Source organism: Zonotrichia leucophrys, chromosome 8 (genome assembly GCF_028769735.1).
Source record: "Zonotrichia leucophrys gambelii isolate GWCS_2022_RI chromosome 8, RI_Zleu_2.0, whole genome shotgun sequence".
In the NCBI taxonomy this organism is placed as follows: domain Eukaryota; kingdom Metazoa; phylum Chordata; class Aves; order Passeriformes; family Passerellidae; genus Zonotrichia; species Zonotrichia leucophrys.
Genome location: NC_088178.1, coordinates 20,262,650 through 20,283,649, shown reverse-complemented (window position 1 = coordinate 20,283,649; position 21,000 = coordinate 20,262,650). Strand labels below are relative to the sequence as shown.

The following is a 21,000-nucleotide window of genomic DNA, read 5'->3' as shown; positions in this document are numbered from 1 at the left end:
GGCAGCTAAATTGCACAATCCAGCCATTTCTATCCTTTATGTGCTTCTCACTTTGTGAAAACATGAAAAAGGGAGGATGATTTAGACCATCAAGCCAGCTAAAATTGCAGACCATAAAAGCTGATGCTCTTTAAAGATTTTTTTTTCCCCTCTGCAGCTCAGGAATCTTTTAAAGCAGTGTCACCCCCACAGGGCTGCCAAGCTGCTGCTGGTCCTGGTTGGCTTATCACAGCAGTGCTGAGGGTGACCTGGGGAGCTCGCCTGGAAAGGCAGCAGAGCCTGCTCTGCAGTGGGCAGCTCTCCATGAGGCCCTGCCGCCCACCCCAGGCTCTGCAGCTGGACACACAGTCCTGTGCCTGTGCCAGTGCCAAAGTGCCTGGGCAAGGGGACTCTCAAGCAAGGTCACCCTTGGGTAATGCTGGGATGCCATGTGACTGCCTGGAGCAGTGCTGTCCCACAGCAGCGTGAGCAGCAGCAGGCAGCAACGCTGCAGGGACCCAAGGGGTTACATCAGATGAAGTTTGAGGTCTCTGGAGCAGAATGAACTGCAAAACAGTGACTCGGGTTGAAAGTTTGGAGCAATGGGCAATGACTGGGATTAGGATCTTCACTGGTCCCTAAAAGGTGTGCTCCCAAGAGAGCTCTAGCCCTCACCAAAAGGGCATGAGGAAAAGCAGAGCAGGAAGGTGGCTAAAAGCAATCTTGCCTTTGAAGATGCTGAAAAAGACTACAAAAACCCTCAGAGAAAATAATCTCCTGCAAGTCCACATCACAGCTCCCCACCAGATCCCTGCTGTGAGGGAATGCCCTGAGACACCTACAGGGTACAGCAAACACATTCAGGGAAGTCCTTGCTGTGGATCACTGTTCAACTCAGGAGTGACCAGGCTTCTCCACTGCCTCTCCTGGCAACCTGCCTGTCCCACAGAGCCAGAGAAACTGCCCACCTCTCATTAGTGCTGGGCATGTGCCAAAGAGGCAGCAGGACACAGGCAGGCAGTGCCAGGGAGCAAATGCAGGGGTCTGGGTCTGGTCAGGTCAGCCTGGAGCCCCTGGGCAGTCTGCCCAATCAGGCAGGCTGCCTAAGATTCTCTGAGGGCTCTGGTCACCTCTTGCCCATAACAAGGACTCAATGTCACCAAAACCCTGATCACACGCACTGTGTTTGGGACAGACAAACAAAATACTGCAGGATAGGATGTGGTGTGCTGGGGGGGAGATAACACACAGCTCAGCAGCACAGACACCTCAGGCAAAGATGAGTCTCTCTGGGGTCAGAGGAAACCTGTTATCTTCAAGAAACATGCACCTTGGAGTGCCTTGCCATAACTAAGAAGCCCAGAAGTTAAGCGAGTCAAGATTCCAGGCATGGATTTATTTGGCAACACAGAAGGGCTTTTCCTTGTTCTTCAAATATATGCCCCATCACTGAAATGTGAAGGCACAAAAATGTCCCCATATAACCCTCAGCTGCAGAGTACAGTTCATCAGAAGCTTCTGATCTTGCTTAGCCCAGAGTGTGCTAATCCCTAAGCCACAGGGCAGGTCAGAATCATTTCCCTGTCACCCTGAGTGGGTGACAGTGGCCATCGGACAGAACAGCCAGGGCTCTGCAGCAGGAAGCACAGTGCAAAGCTGGGGTTGGATCTCTAGAGACAGCTCATCTCCAAGGAATGCTCTTTTTCCCTACAGGCTGAAGGGCATTTGAAGATGTCAGGAAACCCATCAACAATGTCTGTTTTTTGCACATTAGGAAAAGCAGATCTGTTTTGCCATGGTGATTGGTGGCTCCAGCCACTTCCTCCCAGTCAGGGTGGGCTGGGACACCCCTGTGAGCATTTCGGTGCTAAAGCTTTGAAATGGAGGGAGAGCATGCAGGCAAAAGTTTTGACTAAACCCAAACTTGACCATTTCTGCTTCTCAAGAATGAGCTTATTGGGCTAAAAATAATCAGTGCTTCACAGCTTGAGTGCACAAGCCCCTTCTGCTGTTGGCATAGCAACACTAAAATATTCTGCTAGTACAAATGCTCACTGCTAAAATTTTACTTTTAGGAGCAAACTGAATCATGAGAGGCAGAAGCTGCCTCATCCTTGGGCAGGCTTTGCCCAAAGGGTGCATCTGGGTGCAGGAGCACTTGGTCACAGCTTACAAACTCCTGCTTCAGGGGCTGAGTAAGAACCTCTGTCACGAAAACTGTATCATCTGCAGTGAGAGCTCCCACTCCCTCTCCAGCTCTTGCCTTCCTCATGGTCTGCAGGCAGCTTTGCGTTTATTACATCGGAATATCTAATCCTGGCAGTGTAAGCTGATAATTTATACATGTTGTCATTGGACAAGGCACAAATTAGTCTTGTTATTGCAATGAGACCTTGTCAGCCATGCCCCTGTGTTACCAGAAATGCCAGGGCCCTGTCAGGCTGCTGGATGCTGCCAGTCCCACCCAAATATTGCAGCTTGCTTCTGGGGTGGTCCACACTCTCCACCTCAGAGCTTTCCTTTCCCCCCTTTGATGCGATGTGGGCAGGAAAGGATGGGTGCACATGCAGATATGCAGGCAAAACAGAGCTAAACCAGCAGGCCAGCAACAGGAGGGTTTGCCACCCTTTTGCCCCACAGGGACATGCTTACAAGGCATTTGTTGCTGGGCTGCAGGAAGCAGTGAGCCACATCACTGGAGCTGCCCCTCCCAGGGTGCCCTTATGACTTATGCTGTGAAGCGCTCCCATTCCTCCTTTCTTCCCCACAACAGCTCCAGAAAAGAGAGAAAGCACACACTGTACCCTGGACTTCTCCTCCAGCCTGGTCATCATGACTATAGTTGCTGTTCTCTGTTCCCACACCATCCTCCAGAAGTCGCTGAGGGTTTCTGGCAGCGGTCCCTGTGTGGCGATGTAGGCGTTCTGCTTCCGATAGCCATCGATGTAATTGGCATTGATGTAATCACTGCCTGGGACCCCTGCGGGGAGAAAGAGCACAAGAGTTACTGGGGTAAGCCACAGCCCTGGACCTACTGCTCTGCTGGCCCCACAGGCAGGAGAAGAGGCTGGCATGTTCACAAGGCTCTCCTTTATGGGGTGATGTCAGGATCTCTTCCAGGGATCCTGCAAAGCACAGGGATGGTGCCTGAAAAAAAGAAGAATCCTTTATAACTCCCACATTAATGCAACAAGCAGGCAACACCAAAGCAGAGAGACAGCTGCCACATGCACACAAAGGAAAATTCACAGTCAGGAATATTAAGGAGCTCATACGGCCCCAAGCAACTGACTGAAATAATTGTCTTAAATTCACCAGCAATTTGTTATGGTCCTACAGCACCTTTTAAAAATGAGGCTCCTTTATTAGCTTGTCTCTGTTAGCAAGGGATGTCAGGCAAGGATGTTCCCCCATTCTTCCTGCAGGGACAACTATCCCCAAGGAGCCAGAGATCTTCCTCCTACCACCACTGAAACCCTTCAGTGTGAGACCCCTTCTGCTGCTGCTGGCAGAGGCTGCTCCAGCCCACACGAGGCCTCCACCACTTTAAGGAAAGGAATTTTTCGTAAAGGCCTTTAAAATGCAAACACATAGTTACTAAAATAAATTTGGCAAAGCAGAGGCCTGAGGCTGCTTCCAAACTCTGCTCAGCATGGGCTGCCCAGGCTGCAGGGATAGAAAGCAGCAGGAATCTCATTGTCTCCCCAGGAGAGAGCATCTGCATTTCATTAGAGAAAGGAAATAAAGCTGGGGGTCACCCCTCGTCCTTTTGTCCTGGGGAGAACTCCACAGCTCTGATCTCCAGGTCTCAGCAGTCTCCAGCAGACACCAGGTGCTGGCAGCGCTGGGGGCGGCAGCAGCTGGAGTGCAGCACTTGGCTCCTTGGCATGGGCGGCACGGGGCTGGCAGGGTGCTTTGGGAACAGTTCCCAGGAAGGCACAGACACTACTTACAGCAACTGAGTCAGCCTGGAAAGCAGGGATTCCCCCGTGTGCTCACCCCACAGCTGTCTGCCAGGGTTTGCCCATGAGCAGACATGCCAGGCCTTCACACTGCTGCTGCTGGTGCTGAACAGGGCTTGCTGTGAGGGACTGATTGGCTGCCTCTCCTCCTCTTGAAGAGGATGAATAGTGCATTACCATCAGAGAAGGCTTTTCCATCTCCCAAAAAAGGATGCTAGTGACTGGAGGGTCCCCTGTGCACAAAGCCGGGTCTTCCCCAGGCAGGGTGCATTGAATTAGCTGGATCTTCCCCATCCTCCATCAGTGGGCTCAGATCGGGGTGAGCAGCTGGGTGCTGGTTTATAGAACAAGGGAAATGGGTGAGCTTGGGCCCCAGCTCCTCTGTGTGCAACAGGACTAGAAACGTGTATTAGCCCAAACTCCAGGGATGTGGGGCTGGTTCTTGGAGTCATGGGGATCAGTGCTATGGACACCAGGGCCTGATGCTCCCATGGAGGACAGGGATGGATGGAGTCTGATGTCCCAGGGGAAGGAGCACCCCTCACCCTGTGCCACTCTGGGCACTTATTTGGGCCCATATATTGACAAGTCTCAGAGAAAGATACTGGCCCTACGATTGTGTTGGGACAGAGGGTGGCAATGGCACTAACAGTGCCATGCTTCACCATGTAGTGAGGAAGGCAGCTGAAGTCACACAGAGAGGACAGTGGGAGAGGAGGCTGCTGGGACAGACATGTTTGCTGCCAGCAGTACTAAGAAGCAACCACACAGAACACACTGCTCTGAGGACACTAGGGAAGCTTTACAGTGCCCTTTCTCTTCTGGCCAGCCAGAACACACATCTGATTATGCTGATGCTTGGTGGTTTTTTTCCTGCTCAGCTGAGAACACACAAAAAGATGGTCTCCTTGCTACAGTCAGGCTCAGCTGCTTGTTGGGTGCCCAGTGCAGTGACTCTTACCATCGATGGAAGTCAGGATGACACGCGAGTGGTCATAGGCGATCACATTTGCATAGCGGTTTTTCGGTTTATTCACTTCCAGGTTGGAGTTCTCCCAGGTGAACTGCTGCCCAGGATCAATGGACTGTGGAGAGAAGGAGAAGGAAGAAATTGGTAGCGGTTCCAGCACATGGGAGTGCTGCAGCACATGGGATTCAGTCAGGAAATCTGCATTGCCCTGCACACCTTTCCCCAGCCAGACACAGCTTCCATGGGTGTCCACGGCAGTAGGATCAAGCCAGACCACATTGAAAACCAGTTTCCAGTGGCACATGCATCCCACTATCTGCAGGCAAAGCAGTCCCTCACTGGGGCAGCTTACTGCAGATGAGTCTTCATCTCTGCTGCATGCTCATCCTTTCCTCTGGAGCTACTCATCAGCAGAAATTTGGTCTTCTGCCAGGATTCCAGAGAGACCTGACTGCGCAGATCTTGACCTAGCAGTTTTATTAGCTGTTGAACTGCAGCCTCTTGAAATACAGCAAGCCCTGGGTGTCTTGTACCCCAGGAGCTTTTGGTATTAGTGTCCTGCAACACAGCCTGTAAGCATTTGCCAGGGAATAGTCATGAAAATTAATAGGTTACTATCCACTGCTCCAGCTACTTATGCAATGTAAACATCTCTCGTTTGAGTTAATAGAGTGACAAGAAACTATAAACGTGGAGAAGAGACGTGGTTATAAATCTTGGCCTGCACACTATGCAACTGCCTGAAAAGCACACATCCCACTCCCACCTGGAAGCACCCAGGGCTTCTTCCACAAGCCACGTGCTGGTGCACCCAGTCCATGGCTGCTCCATGGCCAGGCAGCCTCTTCCCAAAGCCTTCTCTATTGTCTCAGTGCATGCACAGAGCAAGGTGAACAAGGACCATCCCCAAAGCACCATCCCCTCTGAGATGGGATGTTCTTGTTGTCCGAGAGGCACACGAGACACACAGATAAGACACTGCCTCAAGCAGGGACTTGCTCTGCACATGCAGCCCTGGGCAAGCTGGGGGCAAGCAGCTACACCAGAAATCAGTCATCCCATGAACTCCCTTCCCCCCAGAATTAAAAACACTGTCAAAACCTTAAAATCTTGCTCCAGCTTGGGGTCTCTGAAATTTTGCTGGCCCATGGACAAAACACTGGGGAAATAGGCCAAGGGAAGCACTGCATGCTATGCTCCCTGCAGGCATCTGTGTTCACTGCCTGGAAGAGCCCTGTCAGAAGGTTTCTCAGGCAGTGAAATGCCTGTCAGCTCTGGATCAGCTGTGAGCAAAAGGCTGAGGTGGGAAGCACAGTTCCCTGACTGAGCTGACATGAACAGCTCTCATGGTCCCTCTGCTCAGTTCCACCAACCACCAGCTGTGCACAAAGTGACACCCACTGATGTCCCCTCTGCTCCTGTGCTGTGGAGCAGGCATTTCCCAAGCAACCAGCAGTGGCTGTGGGCACTGGCTTGAGCATGGAGCACAGGTAGTGCCCGCATTGCTGCACCAGCCCTGAGGGCTTTGCAGCACATGCAGGGCACGGCCAGTGCTGCGCCAGGTGGCAGCTGTCTGTGCCCAGGTGTGGCCCAGGCTGCCTGCAGGTAGAGGGGCCAGTGCTGACGAAAAGGCACAGGAGGATGTGACATCACAGCGATGCTAATAGGTAGTTTGGGAAATGTAGGATGTAAATAGACATTTCCTACAGAAAACCTGTAATTTTCTATTATCAGTGTAATAAGCAGGCAGCCGCTGTGCTCAGAGGCGCTGCAGCCAGGATGCTGGGAGTGGAGGCTGCAAGCACCACTTCTGGCTGCAAACACACAGCCTGGCTGCCACAGGCCTTGCACACTCCTCTGCCCAGGCAGACACATCTCAGCACAGCTCACAGCTCTCTGGGTCACTTCATTTCATTCAGGCACCTGTATTTTGCAGGCTGCTCAGGGGATCTGCTCTTTAGATGCTCCCCACTCTCAAGTGTGTGGCAGGGAAGATGCTGCCCACCAATGGTGGGCCTGAACTACACAAGGGGAATGCAGAAATAATCGAAGACATGAAAAAAAAAAGAAAAGAGGAATATAATATGAAAGGACTTTATGTTTTGGAGTAGAGATAAGTAAGTGAGGTTTTGACATCAGTCTGATCAATATGGAGCACAGGGAAGGAGAAGCACAAATAGACAAACTAATGAGGAAAATATGGACCCACCAATGCCTATTAGAAACATAAATAAAACCTGTTTTTCAGAAAGGTGGCCTTAGTCTGCATAGACAGCCCATGAAGAGACTTGACTAGCTGGTGGTGGCTCTGAAGTTATCAGTGAGCATCTTCTTGCTGTGAAGAAGCAACCCAACGAAGCACCAGCTATAATTGCACTCTGTGAACACTCTCAGTGGGCACAGGTGGGTGCTGGAGTGAGCCCTACCCCTGCAGCAGAGGCAAGCAGAGCTCAGTGCAGTTGTTCCTGCTCAATCTATGCTGCAAATCCCTGCCAAAAGGCTGCAGGGCTGACCCAGCTGTGGGGTGCGGAGTGCTTTGCACAGCAAGTCTGTGTCCTGCCACAGCAGAGGAAAGGGTTATTTCCTAGGGGAGGACAAGGCTGCCAAGAGCCTCCAGAATGGAGGAGGAGCATCAAGGTGTTGCCATTAGGGTTAATAGCTTTGATGTGCAATGAGTATGTGCAGAAATGGTCTAATCATCATCAGCCTCTTAAGAGGGCAAACAGGTGAGAAAGTCAGAACTACTACAGCACCTGAGTGCAAAGAGGCTCTAATTAAATACTCCTGCAAATTAGTGACTCATTTAGAAGTAAAATGATTTAATTTAAACTCTGGTGATGAATTAATGTACACCTGTTCCCCCCTTTAAGGCAAACAAATGAGTAAATAAATGGGAGGATGATGGGCTGTTTGGAGTGAGTTGGAGTCCCTACATGGAGCAGTGGTTGGCAAGTCTTGTCCCACCTCTGTACAATGCTCTGCAGCCCCTGTTGCAGTAGCACTGCCTCGTCTCCCCACCTTGCTCCACACCTGCCTTGGCACCAGGAGTCTGCTCCTGTTTCTTTCTGGGGGCTCATGGAATCACTGCTTCATCCCAAAACTTGATCAGAGTAACACTGCCAACAAACACACTCTTCCTAGAAAGCAGAAGGGCTGGGAAATTGGAAGGAAATGAGCCAGGAGGAAACTTAAAAGCACCATGACTTTTGCTTTGCTTTAAAGTGACAGGGAGATGCTGTAAGACAGCAAGTGCAAATTAAGAAAAAGCCCAATTAGTAAAACTCCTCCTTCCCAGCATGGAAGTGCAAGGAACAATTTCACCAAAGCAGTTCAGGGATCCCTGCTGCTACTGCCATAAAGACAGAATCAGACCATTGAAAAAGGATTGGAAAAAGGCTCTTTCCTTGACAGACTCTAGAGCACTTTACAAATGCCTTGCAAACATCCCTGAGTGCCAGTTTGACTCTCATATACAATCCACCTCCGGCTTGCTGCTCCCCTTCCTTAGTGCAGTTCCAAAATCTCTCTGCTTGCCGAGGCCCTGCTGCTGCCTCTGCTGCTGGCAGGCATGGAGAGCCCAGGCAGGCAGTGCCCGGGGCAGCACAGCAGCTCAGGGAGCTGCACAAGGGCACGGGGACAGGAAGATGCACAGGCAGTGAGTGCTTCCTGTCCTCCTGTGAAATCAACCACATTAGCAGGAGCACTGACCACTGTCAATCTGCACCACGCCTCAAATGAGGACATAATGTGCCTCTGAATCAATGGCTGGCAGCACTTCAGCCTTATTATTCTTATTACTGGAACGTGAGCGCCCTGTGCCTGCCAGGCAGCTTCCAATGAGCCATTAAACCAAGGCTCCCTGGGTGCCACCCTGATCCTCCTGGGCTCACTGGCCCCAGGGACCCAAGCACCTCTGCTGCTACCTGACCTGCCTTGCCAGGGCCGCAGGCATGGGAGGTGCAGTGTCCTCAGAGGCTTTATGGGAAATGGAAGTGAATACAGGGTTTGGGCAAACCACCAGTGCTTCTCTCCACAGGAAACTGTGAGGAAAGGTCTGCAGCCTCCCTGCCACACTAGGAAGCAGGAGCACAGTGAAATCTCACACAACCTAAAGATTACTAAGAGCTAACATGCCAGGCAGTGCCACACTGCCAGGCTCTCATCACCTGCTCTGCTATGCTCTGCTCCTGGGGGCCACACAATGGATGGACAAGAGGGGCAATAGCCTCAGGATGCACTTTGGAAAGGAATAAGGAAAAAATCTTCTGGGAAGGTGATGCAGGATCTATGGCACTAAAAGAGAGCAGGAAGCAGTGCTGGTTGGAGCCAGCCTGCCCTGTGTTTGCTAACAGCACCAAAGGGGCCAGCAATGCTCAGCTTGGTGGATCCCACAGCAGGAGTGTGAGATGTGGTGTGTGCGTGCAGACCAGGCAGGGATCCCACCCCGGGAGCACAGGCTGCAGCGTGGGAAGGCGCCCACAGGAGGAGCTCCAACACAGCGGCAGCGCCTGCCACCACCTGCACATCCACAGTCAGGGGCTCAGCCTTCCTTCTACTTATCTAATTCCATTAATCCCACACTGTAAATTCGCTGCAGCTTTCACTGTACACTAAAAATGAAATACTCTCCTGGTGCAGCCAGGCCAGAAGCAGCTGCCAGACCCTTGTGCCCTGCTCCCCAGCTTGCTGCGTGCCTGTGCAGCATGGTGGGGCTGTGCTCTGTGCTCTGCCCTGTGCCAGAGCAGATGGCAGCACTGAACTGTGCCTGCAGACGGCTCAGCTCCCAGCAGCTGCATTTCAGCCTGTCCTGCAGCACCAGGGGTACCAGGAGGTACAGCTGGGACGGCTCCCAGGTGCCAGGGGTGAGGGCTCACCCACAGCTCATCAGCCTGCTCACTGCAGCCAGCCCTCAGCTTGCTCTGTGCTGGCTTTGTCACATGGGCTGCACGGCCAGGCAGGCTGGCACACTGGTGTGAGCAATATTATTTGTTCTCTCACTGTGGGAATAGAGGTCAGATGGCTGTGAGAAATCTTTGCCACCCTTCCTGCCCCCTTCCCAGGCATGTGGGGAGGTGCTGACAGGTCTTGTTTCATGTCACCTGTGTCTAGGTTACCCTGCTATTGCTTGCACAGCCGAGGCAAGTGCCAGACTGATGGCTCTAGGCCAGCTGGCCTCAATGGTTAAAAGTGCTGTTAAATATTTGCTCTCTGCCTGTGGTGCCACTGCTCCTGGAATGTGAGCCATCTATAAACAGCCCTGCACCCCACAGAGATGTTAGGCTGACAGGCTGCTCTACAAAAACACTTAAAATGCAACTATTTCAAAGCACAATCAAACAGCAAATGGGCCTTGGGGGCTCACCTGCCATGCCTTCCTCCCTTGTGTCTCCCTGCTCAGCTGTGCTATGCCCATTCTGGCAGCACCATTATGCCATGGGGAACAGGGGCAGGGCCTTCACTTCTCAAAGCACTGGGTCACCACTCAGCTCTGGGTAAGGTCTGGGGCTCACAGAGCCCCAGGGTGAGCACTGGGACTGTATGAATGCTCACTGCAAATGCAAGCATGTGCTGAGGTGTGGTTCCTGTCTCCTGGGCTCCCACAGGGGCTGCTCCCCTCCCACCTCTGCTCTTTCCACACCCACTCTGCAGATTCCCTTAGTCAGCAGCACACACAGCATGCCTGTCCTGCCCTGCAGCCCTGCTAGCAAAGGGAGCTGCTGCCCTGCCAAACCCACACACACAGGGACCAGGATGAGAGCAGACCTGCTGCCACAGCAGCCCTGCACAGGCTGCTGCTCTCTTCAAACTCAGTCCAGGATTCTTCTCACTGGCATTTCAAATGGGAAATGATTGCACTGATCCCCACATGCCAACGAGGTGCAACCCCTTCTGCTTTTGGGTCCGTCCTAGTGTCAAACACTCTACAACCCTGTCATGTTCAGCAATTTTCTGATGATGAGGAGTCAAACACAGCAGAATCCAGGGGAAAAAAATTATGTGCAACAATCAGCTACTTAATAGCTGCTTCAACATGAGAAGTACAACTGATTGGTGCTCTCAACCAGCCATGATATTCTAAAGAAAGAGAAATGAGAAGAGAAAGGCTCATGAAAGCAGCTAAGAGAATTTATTTAATGCTCATTTTTTCAAAAACAGTTCCCACAGCTCAGTATTATGCTGCAGGCTCTGTTGAGCACAGGCCTAATGTGAGGATGGGAGTGCAGAGACACTGGATCTTGCTGAATCCCCACTGTGCAGCAGAACCACAGCCTGCCTGTGGCACAGTGGACAGCCCTGCTTAACATTTCAGTTGGACTGGTAACAAAAAGCCCAAGGCAGACCGATATGACTGCACACTTTGGCTCCACGGGCAGGACACACATGAGCACACAGGTAACTGCAAGGGAAGCACGTTACCCCTTTAAACATTTCCCAAGTCACAATGTAATGCTGTAGCTCATCTCTCTGGTTCAGACAGTAAATGCAGAGGGAAGCCAAGACCCTGCACCTGGCATCCCAAAGCAAAAAAAGAGCTCTGTGCCTTCCTCAGATACAAGCAGCACACCCTTTGAACTAGCTGGAATTTGTCTCTTACCTTCCCAACACTGAGATCTGCTTTCCCTTTCCTGGCATATATAATCCTACCTTGTGGGCAAATGCTCTGATCTCATCTCATAAATCAGTGTAGGTACGGTGCAGGAAGGGGTGGCCACAGGCACAGGCAGATAACAATTCAAACAGAAGTGATAACACATGCAAAGAACACTTCCCAAATTTATTCCCTCTTTAATACTAGTGGGGGGTTTATTTACAAGTCCCCTGCAGCTCAAGAGGGCTCTGCATATAAGCACAGCAAAACATCATCCTGCCATTCCTGCTCTCATGGCTGCAGAGGAACTTTTCTCAATTTTAAACAGTTGCAACCCAATCACGCAGCCTGGAGAGCGTCAAAAAAGGTGAGGCAGCCCTCAGGTAGGTCAGCCCCTTTCCCTCCACATTCCCTCCCTTTGGCAAGTTGCTCTCAGAGAGGACAGGGCAGGGCTGGAGGGAGCTGGGCTGAGAGAGGTGCAGTGGAGGGGTTCCCCAAGCACCCAGCGCATGCCTGTGTGTGTGAACAGAGGCAGCATCGTGGTGGATGCAGGCAGGACCTACCCAGGGGCTGCACCAGAGACATGGATAACGATGGCAGCACGATCCAGAACTGCAGGCAGGTTTGCAGCTCACGACTGCAGGTCACAGGCACAGAAAGCTCTGTGCAGGAGGGGAGCTTGGACTACTCCAGGGCAGTGGGACACTAGCAGAGTTTCTATGGGCACTGATGCTGGATGGCACAGGCTAATGCCGGCACAGTCCAGTGGGAGATTAGCTGGGGAAAGCAGGAATGAAAACTCACAAGGCATGTTTGCTGGCAGCAGAGGATGGTGCAGAGAGCAAAGCTTTGAACACAGATGGAAGTGAATGGGCACACATACTGCAGACCAAAATACATCAGCCAACTTGGATGGAGTGCTGCCCTCACAGAGCAGAACAAAGTAATCAGTGGCAGTCCAGGTAGGCAGACATGAGCTCCCATTCACTCCTAAGACTTTAACCGTGGTGGCAGCATGGCAGGCTGCTGTGCATTCTCCTGCAAGGCCTTCTCCCTGTACCAGCCACGCTTCAACTGCTCAGGGCGAGTTCTCACCACTGTGGGGCTGGCAGGGAGAGCTGGCAGGCTCCCAGGGCTGGCGTGGGGACTGACCACACAGCATTGCTGCAGGGAAGGCACAGCTCAGCTCTCACCAGGCCCTCTCTGCTGGGGCCCTGGCCAGCACCACTGCACCGTGCTGCCCGTGCCGCTGTCAGCTCACCTCGTACTCCTGGGAGAACTTCAGCCCATCGTTGGCCTTGAGGCGCTCGATGTTGTCAGCCAGGTCGCTCACGGGGATGGGGGGGTGGTCACGCATGCCTGCAAGCAGACAAGGAAGGAGGAGGGAGAGGAGAACAGTTATGGCTCTGCACGGCCAAGGAGGGCTCAGCAGAGCACGGGCACAGCAAACCCCGAGGTGGGCGCAGGCAGACACGTGTGACCATGAAAGCGCCGGCGGGATGGAGGGGAGCTGAGGGCATGCGGCAGTCCCGGGGCGCGGACAGAACACAAAGGTGATGTGCAGGATGGGCATGGCGGGTGAGCATGCTCGGACAGTGCAGCCACGGGCACAGTGAGCAGGCCACGCAGCGGGCAGGGCTCGGCCAGCCCCGGCAGGAACAGGCCGGGACGCGCTGTCACTGCTGTCACCGCGCCTCCCGGGCTCCCGCATGGGCTGCAGTTGAACACACTGGTGCTCCCACTGCCAAGGGCTGATCCTCTTGCTTACCCCTAACAATGGCATTAGCCACAAAGAAACTCTGCCAGACCTGCAGGGAAAACTCTGCAGTGCATGTGCACAGCTTTTTGGGTAGCCAGATGCTGTCACAGTCCCAGGGGCATTAGAGAAGGATGTGAAGGGCCCCACAGAAGAATGGATCATTCCCTGGTAGGACATTGTACAGTGTTCTGAAAGCTGAGGAGCAGCTCTGCCCACAGCTGCATAACTCTTCAGTGATGCTCCAGAGGCAGAGCCTGCTCCAGGGCCCAAAATCCAGCTCCTCTGCGCTGGCTCATGCAAGGCACATGGGCAGGGATGTGCCCTCCAGCAGCTTCTGGGAGGCTGCTGCGAGCTAGGATGTAGCTCAAGCCATGGCAGAAGTCATGCCCTGCCTAAACCAGGGACGCAACATCACAGCTCATCCCGGGCACAGCTAAAGCCCTGCTCAGCAGAAAGGCCCAGAGGAAGGGATCCCACAGATCCCACACATGGGACAGGTACTGCGGGGGTGTGCATGTGGGATTGGGAGGAGCCCTCCTGAGCCCTGGAACTCAGAGCTTAACCACCACAACCTCCTTCTCTGATGCTGAGATGTTGAACTGGCAGGAACGTGATTCTGAAACACGTCATCCAAATCCCAAGGCTCGTGACTCCATCGGCTGCTCTATGGGTTTCCCAGAAACCTCACACGGGTAATGATGATTATTAATAGGCTGAAGCTGTTGACTCACACCCAGGGAGACAGGCTGGAGCACAGCCAGAAGCTTCTCAATTGCTCAGGAGGCTGAACACTGCCACAGATGGCAGTGACGGGCCACAGAGGTGATGGAGCAGTCTCCAGGCTGGGTACACACATTTCACACGGTGGTGACAAGTCACAAGGTGATAACATGGGAGTGTTACCCTCAGACCTCTGCATAAAACATCTGACATCACTGCACACAGCAAGATCCAATCCAACACACACTCATCCTGCCATTGCTCGGCAGTGCACAGCTATCCATGGATGGCCTGAGAACACACAGACAGGTGGAGAAGGAAGTACCCCTATTCTGCCTTGTGCTGAGGTCCTCCTGCAGATGGTCCTGTTTGGCAGTTCACCCATCAGGATTCCCCGAGGTGGCTGAGCAAGCCCTCAAAGGGACAGAGATGATGCTGGTTTTGGCACACACAAATTCCTCACTCATGCCAGATCTCTGAGGCTGTAGCTGAGGAGCAGCCTTTGCAGAGCTGCCACTCACGAGCAACTGAAGGATGAGAACAGTGTGGCACCAAGACAGAAGTGTGGGACAGGAAGGACAAGGAGACTGGAACACAGCCACAGTATGTGCTTCTCCAACACGGTGATGTACGAAGTACAGCAGAGCCATGGACCACAGCAGAGCTGCAGAGCCTCATCTCTGCTGAGAAACACAAGGTGGTTCTCTCCAAACTTGTGTTTTGCCAGCCAGAGAAATGTTGCAGCAACAAAAGAGCTGCAAGAGCAGGTGGGGAGAAAGAGGTGGTTGGAATCCCATTATGGTGAACCTAGAATAACAGCCACTGACAGTGCAGGGCATGATGGAGATTTGTACACACTGCCAGGATTTCCACAAGCTCTTCCAATTGCTCTTGCAAGAGGACAGTGAGCTCACCACGAGGCCAGAAGAGCTCAGAGGTCTCACAATGCCTGCAGGGACACATGGCAAAGCCCTTGGCTCTGTTCCCAGGGGAAGTATTTACCCCACATCTCCCATTCCTGTGTGCATACACAGATGCCTGTACATCCCAGGGCAGGGTGGCCACGCTTTTATGGTTGTTTGAGGATGAACTTGAGCTCAGAAGACAAGTGGTAAGGGGGCACTTTTATCTGCAGGCTGGTACTACTCCATCCAAGCTGCTAGAGCAGTTAAGTGCTTTCTTTGTGCCCGGGATTCTGGTACCCAAACTCAGGCAGTCCAGAGACTTGTCTGTCTGTCATGTGCTCTGTCTGTGACAGAGGTGACCCAGCCTAGGGAAACCAGTTTGCCCAAGGTAGGAAGAGAGTGTGTTCAACCACTGAAGAGCCCCCTTCAATTTGTCCATTTGGGATTTTTAGCTGGTGACTCCCTCCAGAATGGCCAAGGTTATCAGTCCCCATGCAGGGCCAGCTGCAGGCCTGGCACCATGGCAGAGCCTGGCCTACCACTCTGAGGGGGTAGGAGGCTGGAGAGCAGGGAAAGGGCTGCTGCAGAGGCCTCCTGGCAGCCCATGACTGGGGACCTTCCCTTGTGCACTGTCCTGCAGTGAGCTGCTGTAGTGCCGTGCGAGCAGTACCGAGCCTGGCCCCACACATCATGTCAGAAAGTGAATCACTGCCATTTTACAGTCTGCTGTGAGTGAAGGTGATCTTCATGACATTGAAACAAAAAATACAGATATGAGAGAGAAAGGGAAAGAAAAAGCAAAAGGTGTCGAAAGATAAAAACAGGAGTTAAAACTAACTTGAGATATTCGGGCAACAGGGGACACTGGCACCTGCAAAGAAAAGAAATGGGGCAAGAACAGAAATCCCATTAGCCTTTAGTCATCGTTGCAGAGGTTCAGAGATGGAAAGACAACGAGATGAAGATGAAAAGGAAAGCACCATATACCACAGCACTGGGAGCTTCCCTCCAGCACAGGACCAACTGCCTGGCCCTGGGGCTGCGCTGCACCTGGCTGTTACACAGCAGCTGCTGGCTCTGGCCAGTGCTGCCCCTGACACTGGCAAACACCTGGAGCTGCTTGCAAGGCAGTGAGTCCACAGGCCTTCATGTGACACCGAGAGCTCCATTTCTCACTGCACACCACTGGCCCCAGTGCCACGGCCCAGGGAAGGGCCAGCAGATGGCAGGTACAGGGGCACCTGTGCTACTCGGTGGCCAGGGGACAGCACTCAGCCCCAGCCACCTCTGCTCAGTGCCCCTGATCCTCCAGCTCGCTCACAGCCCATCAGCAGCACAACTCAGTCTCCTTTCATGGTGTACTGGGACACTGCCCAGGCCTGTATCCTCTCAGTGACTTGGCACGGCAGTACATTGGTACAGGGTGGCCAGCAGTGGGGAATAACCCTTGTCTGAAGTAAAAACCACAAAAATGAAAAGCTTAATATTTAATAACAGTAGACCAATTAATTATGCATTAAACAAGTTTTCCCTGCTCAGCAAGCTCCAGCAGGGAGACCAACTACCAGGGCTGGTGGCCAGCACCTCTTGTCAATGCATCCTCACAGCACTGCCTCGACCTCCATCGGGTGACAGGGGCAGCAGCTTGGGCCCACTGGGCTTGGTGGCTTTCATGTGCCTCATTAACGAGGACAGGCTCGTCAGGAGTGGAACAGTCACTTCAAGCTGCACAACACCCCCTTCCACTCCTCAGAGACTCACAAGGGTTGCAGGAGGGGAAGGGGAGGAGGACAGAGTGCTGTCTCTTGGTGGGGGAGCAGTGTCTGGCAGTATCCCAGGGTCCTGCTGCTGTCTCGAGTGAACTGCACACTCTGGCTTGGTTTTGTCTCTCCAGAGAGCTCTGCAAACTTAACAAATGAGCAGCATCTTTGGCTTATCCTCACTCACAGACAGGAAAAGGAAATTTCCTGGCACCCTGTCTCTCTGATGGCAGCTTTTGAACCTTGCTACAGGTCTAGCAAGGGACACCCTTGATGCAAACACCCTGACCTCTCTGATGATGGGAGCAAGCCCGACTTGTCACAATTCTTCACACAATGCAAACCACAAGCAGACAGCAAAGATGGCTTTTGTACCCACATGGAGACATGTCACAGAGGCCTGTCCCCATGCACAGCTGTCCCTGTTTAACACTGTGCTTCTCCTCAAGAAGCTGCATGCTGCTGCTGACTGTGTGTGACCCCCTCCCTAGTGCTGCTCCTGGTGATCTGCCTGTTGAGATGTTCTTCCTCTGGCACACATGCCTTCCCTGCTCCCCACAGCATTTTCTTCCCATGCTGTGACATCATCCTGTGTGTGCTGTGACCAATTAATGTGCCAGCTCTGCTGCTGCCCACACGTGACATCTGCCACTGGTTCTGCCTGGGAGATGCACTAACTACAGACCCCTGACAGCTGCCCTGGCACAGAAAAAGATGTGCTGGTGTAGCTCACCCCAGATGTGAGCCAGACTGCTGTGAGTGGCAACAGGAAAGGCTGTTCTTGCCCCCCCTGCCAGACACAGCAGTTTTACATCAGGAAATGGCCTCTTCAAAACTCTCCTATTAGATGAAAGCTCTTAGATGAATGAGCAGCAGGAGGAAAAGGAAAGTAGGTTAGAGACCAGGAGGAGCTGCAAGTTAGAACAGAACTGTATGTGCCTCATTTGCTGCTGAACTGCTCCCTCCAACACAAAAGCCCAAGTGCTCCCTCAGTTCATCTAGGACTTGGACTCTCTGAAAGGCTCTGAACGAGTCAGGGCAGAGCCTGTCTCTGATCACTACAATGACAGGTACTGTGCTTGCGGTGCCATCAGAGACGTGCAGACACAAAGCAGCAGCACAAGACCTTTCTGCAGTGTGAAGTACAGCTGCCTCCATGAGCTGGCAAAGCTACAGCCTGAGGCATCCCAGACCAGTGAAAGCAGCATGCAGAGAATGGCTTTTACTGAACTAACATCCTCTGCACTGAGACCACCATGATCAGCAGAGTCCTTCAGTGGGCCACAGCACTGGCTGCAGAGCACTGTAGTCTGCAGGGAGCTCTTGTCCTGACCCTTAGCTGAGCAGAGCAGGAGAGTCAGCACACCAAAGATCCCAGAATGATGCTGCTGGGGCACCCTCAGCAGTGTAAGAGCTCTGTGTACCTCCTGACTGCCCCAGATGCAGCCCCTGTGGCCAACACCGCACCAGTTGTGCTCAGCACTGAAGCTCAGGTGTGGACACTCCCAACTGCATGGAGGCTCCTCCCAGCTCAGGACAAGTGTAATGAGCTCCACACCGTGTCTGACACACACCACACAACAGACCAGCCCCATCCAGGTTCCCCAGCCTCACGGGCCTGCAGTGACAGGCCCAGGGAGGAGGATTTGCAACCCAGAGAGGAGATACTTGGACATCCTTGGTCTAAAGCCCACTCTGTGTCACTGTGACTGAGAAGGTGTGGATCTCCTGGAGGGTGGGAAGGACTGCACTCTGCCTCTGGGATGGGGACATGGAGAAGGGGAACCAGAGGAAGCAGGATTCAAGGGGATGGGCTGCTCCTTACCTGGAGTCTGGTAGTTGAGCCGCCTCATCTCAACTGGGTCAGATGAGTGGGCCAAGAGTGAGTCCTTCAGGCCGATGGAGTGCTCATCCTTGGAAGAGGGGGAATGTGCCCTTTTCCTGTGGACAGAGAGGGCAGAGACAAGCAGGTGAGTGCTGGCAGAGACTGGCATGAATCACCCTAGGAAGGGGTCTGGGTGCCTGTGTCCCAGACAGTCAGGAGCACCCTGGGGCTCTGGGTAAGTCATATCATCTTCTGTGCCTCCAATTTCCCATCTATGAAACAGGAAAGATTATATATAAGCAATGTCAGATGTTTGATCAGTGAGGCAGTTTTGAAATGTGGTATTCTGCACAGTATTTATTACAGAAAATGCAGATAGATGCAAAATACTGCTTTCTCTTACTGTCTATAGGAACTATTTCCTGTAGTGGAAGGATATAATAAAATTTTTTTTCAAGTATTAGAAATATTTAAATATAGAATGCTGTAATATAATAGTGTAAAGGCTCTTCAGGGTGTGTTTTATTGGGCCATTAATACATGTCTTGAATGGTTGAAGGCACCCAAGGCGTGTATTAATGGAACAATAAAATACAATGTTGTCTCTTCATGCTATATTTATGCCTAAAGCGATGCCACCGCCTCAGGCTCTTACTGGAATTCACAGGCAAAGCAGGGACAGATCCAATCAAAAAGTGGACAAGTGAATATTAAGGAAAATATAATACTGCAAGAAGAGTTTCTGGCGAATCTCTAGGTCCCACTTCTAGCTCTCGATTACAAATATGGTGGGTATACCCAAGGGCTGCAGGAGGGTGTTGGGCAGGAGCAGCACACAGTTCTCTCATCTGAGCCTGTGCTGACCCTGGCACCTGGCCAACAGCCTGAGCATGCAGGAATACACAGAGACTTTGTCTTTTGGCTGCAGTCCCCAGATGGATTTTGCCTGAACCCCTCTGCTGACCTGATGTTTCCTGGAAGAGAGGGAGCTGCAGCACTGCTGCTGTACACAAACGCTAGCACATTTACCAGCCTGCAAATGGCAACAATCAGTCTGTGCTTTGGTCCTCCTTGTGAGGCCCCTGGAAGCACACTGAAGGGCTGCCAGGTTCTGCACAAAGGCAGCTGCATCCCTGGATAATAACGACCCTGAACCATGCATGATCCCAAATGCTCTCACAGGCACAGGGCACTTTCACTTCCATCAGAGGCTGGGCATGCTGGGCTGCCACTAATGAGAGGCACTTAGAGAAGACACGGTGCATCAATCACGAGTGAAACCTGCGTGTGTTCCTTGTGTGGCCCAGCCTGTGAGCTCCATCTGCAGCCTGAGGCTGCAGCAAACACTGGAGCTGTTCATTGGAGAGAACCAGCTTGTGAGTCTCACCCTACTCTGAGGCATCTCAACATCTCAGAAGCCTTCCAGCTGCCCGGACCAAGACAAAAGAGCTGAAGGACTGAGGGCATTGACAGAAAGAATGGAGAATACACAGCCAACAAATAAACCTCCTATCAGGAGCACAGCAGGATGTGCAATGAGCTGCTCTGTACCAGTCCTCAAGCAAACTGGGCCATCTTTTTTGGGGAATGGGCACAGAACATAATTAAACTTTATCTCTGCCTCATTAGCCCAGTCAGGGAAACTTCTAAACCATCCTGCAGATCCCAAGCTACCCACTGCTGCTCAGCTTCAATTCATTCCCATTACAGACTGGGCACTGTGAATTTTACACACAGCTATCTTTGGGAGAAAATGCCTCCTCAGACAGGCTGGACAGCCAAACCACAGCATCACTCTGGGCACATGGGTGGTGCTGAAGAGGACATGCTGCTCTCCCATGGGTGGGGATGCAGCAGGGACACGGGTGCCAGCTCTGGGCACTGCAGGCCAGAGCTTCCTGGTGCACCCACACGACTCTGGGACAAGGCAAAGCTAAGGCAAGGTGGGAATACCTTCTATGGGGCTCTGGCACAGAAATCCCCTCTGGGGTCATTTTCTCTCATTAAAGACAAGCAAACATGCTGTTTCTTACAGTTGTCCAGTATTCCCTCAAAGCTTCCTCATTAGAGACTGCAGGAATGCACATGCATTCTTGAGGGAACAGCTCTCAGTCTGAAGTGACTGAGAAAACAAAGGAGCCCCTATAACTGCTGTTATTGTTGGGGGTTTTTGATTTTTAATTTAATTGCAAAAGCAGTCTGGGAAGTCTTTATGTTGGAACTTCTCCCTGAGAGCTGTGAGAGGCTGGCAACTGCTAGGCCGCTGATACCTTTGAGGAAACAAAGTCTTTGTAAACTCCTAAGGCTGGCATGCTCCACACTCCCAAAAACAAAGATGCCCCTTAGTAGCTTCAGGCTGGATTTTTAAAAAGGGAAATAGACTTGAAATTTTAGGAAAACAAAAACATAAAATGGATTCATACCTTTCTTGCTTACTAGATCCAGGGAAAAGCAGGAACAGAAGAAAGGAGATGATCACTGACACAGAAAGGCACTGACTGCACATGCACAGCACAGCTCCATTTAATCAG

At 52.3% G+C, this 21,000-nt stretch overlaps 1 protein-coding gene across 18 annotated transcripts in view; it reads right to left on the bottom strand.

Annotated features, from left to right (window-relative positions):
• Positions 1-21,000, bottom strand: part of PTPRF (protein tyrosine phosphatase receptor type F) — a 374,388-nt gene that overhangs the window by 13,535 nt on the left and 339,853 nt on the right. For 12 of the 18 annotated variants that reach the window (XM_064719971.1, XM_064719970.1, XM_064719986.1 and 9 more), the window contains 5 exons: positions 18,470-18,585; positions 15,723-15,755; positions 12,762-12,859; positions 4,903-5,026; positions 2,784-2,959 (listed from right to left, as the gene is read on the bottom strand). In XM_064719971.1, the coding sequence (XP_064576041.1) occupies positions 2,784-2,959; positions 4,903-5,026; positions 12,762-12,859; positions 15,723-15,755; positions 18,470-18,585 (547 nt within the window). The remainder of the gene's footprint in view (positions 1-2,783; positions 2,960-4,902; positions 5,027-12,761; positions 12,860-15,722; positions 15,756-18,469; positions 18,586-21,000) is intronic. The other 6 variants (XM_064719975.1, XM_064719978.1, XM_064719980.1 and 3 more) reach the window with 1 other exon arrangement.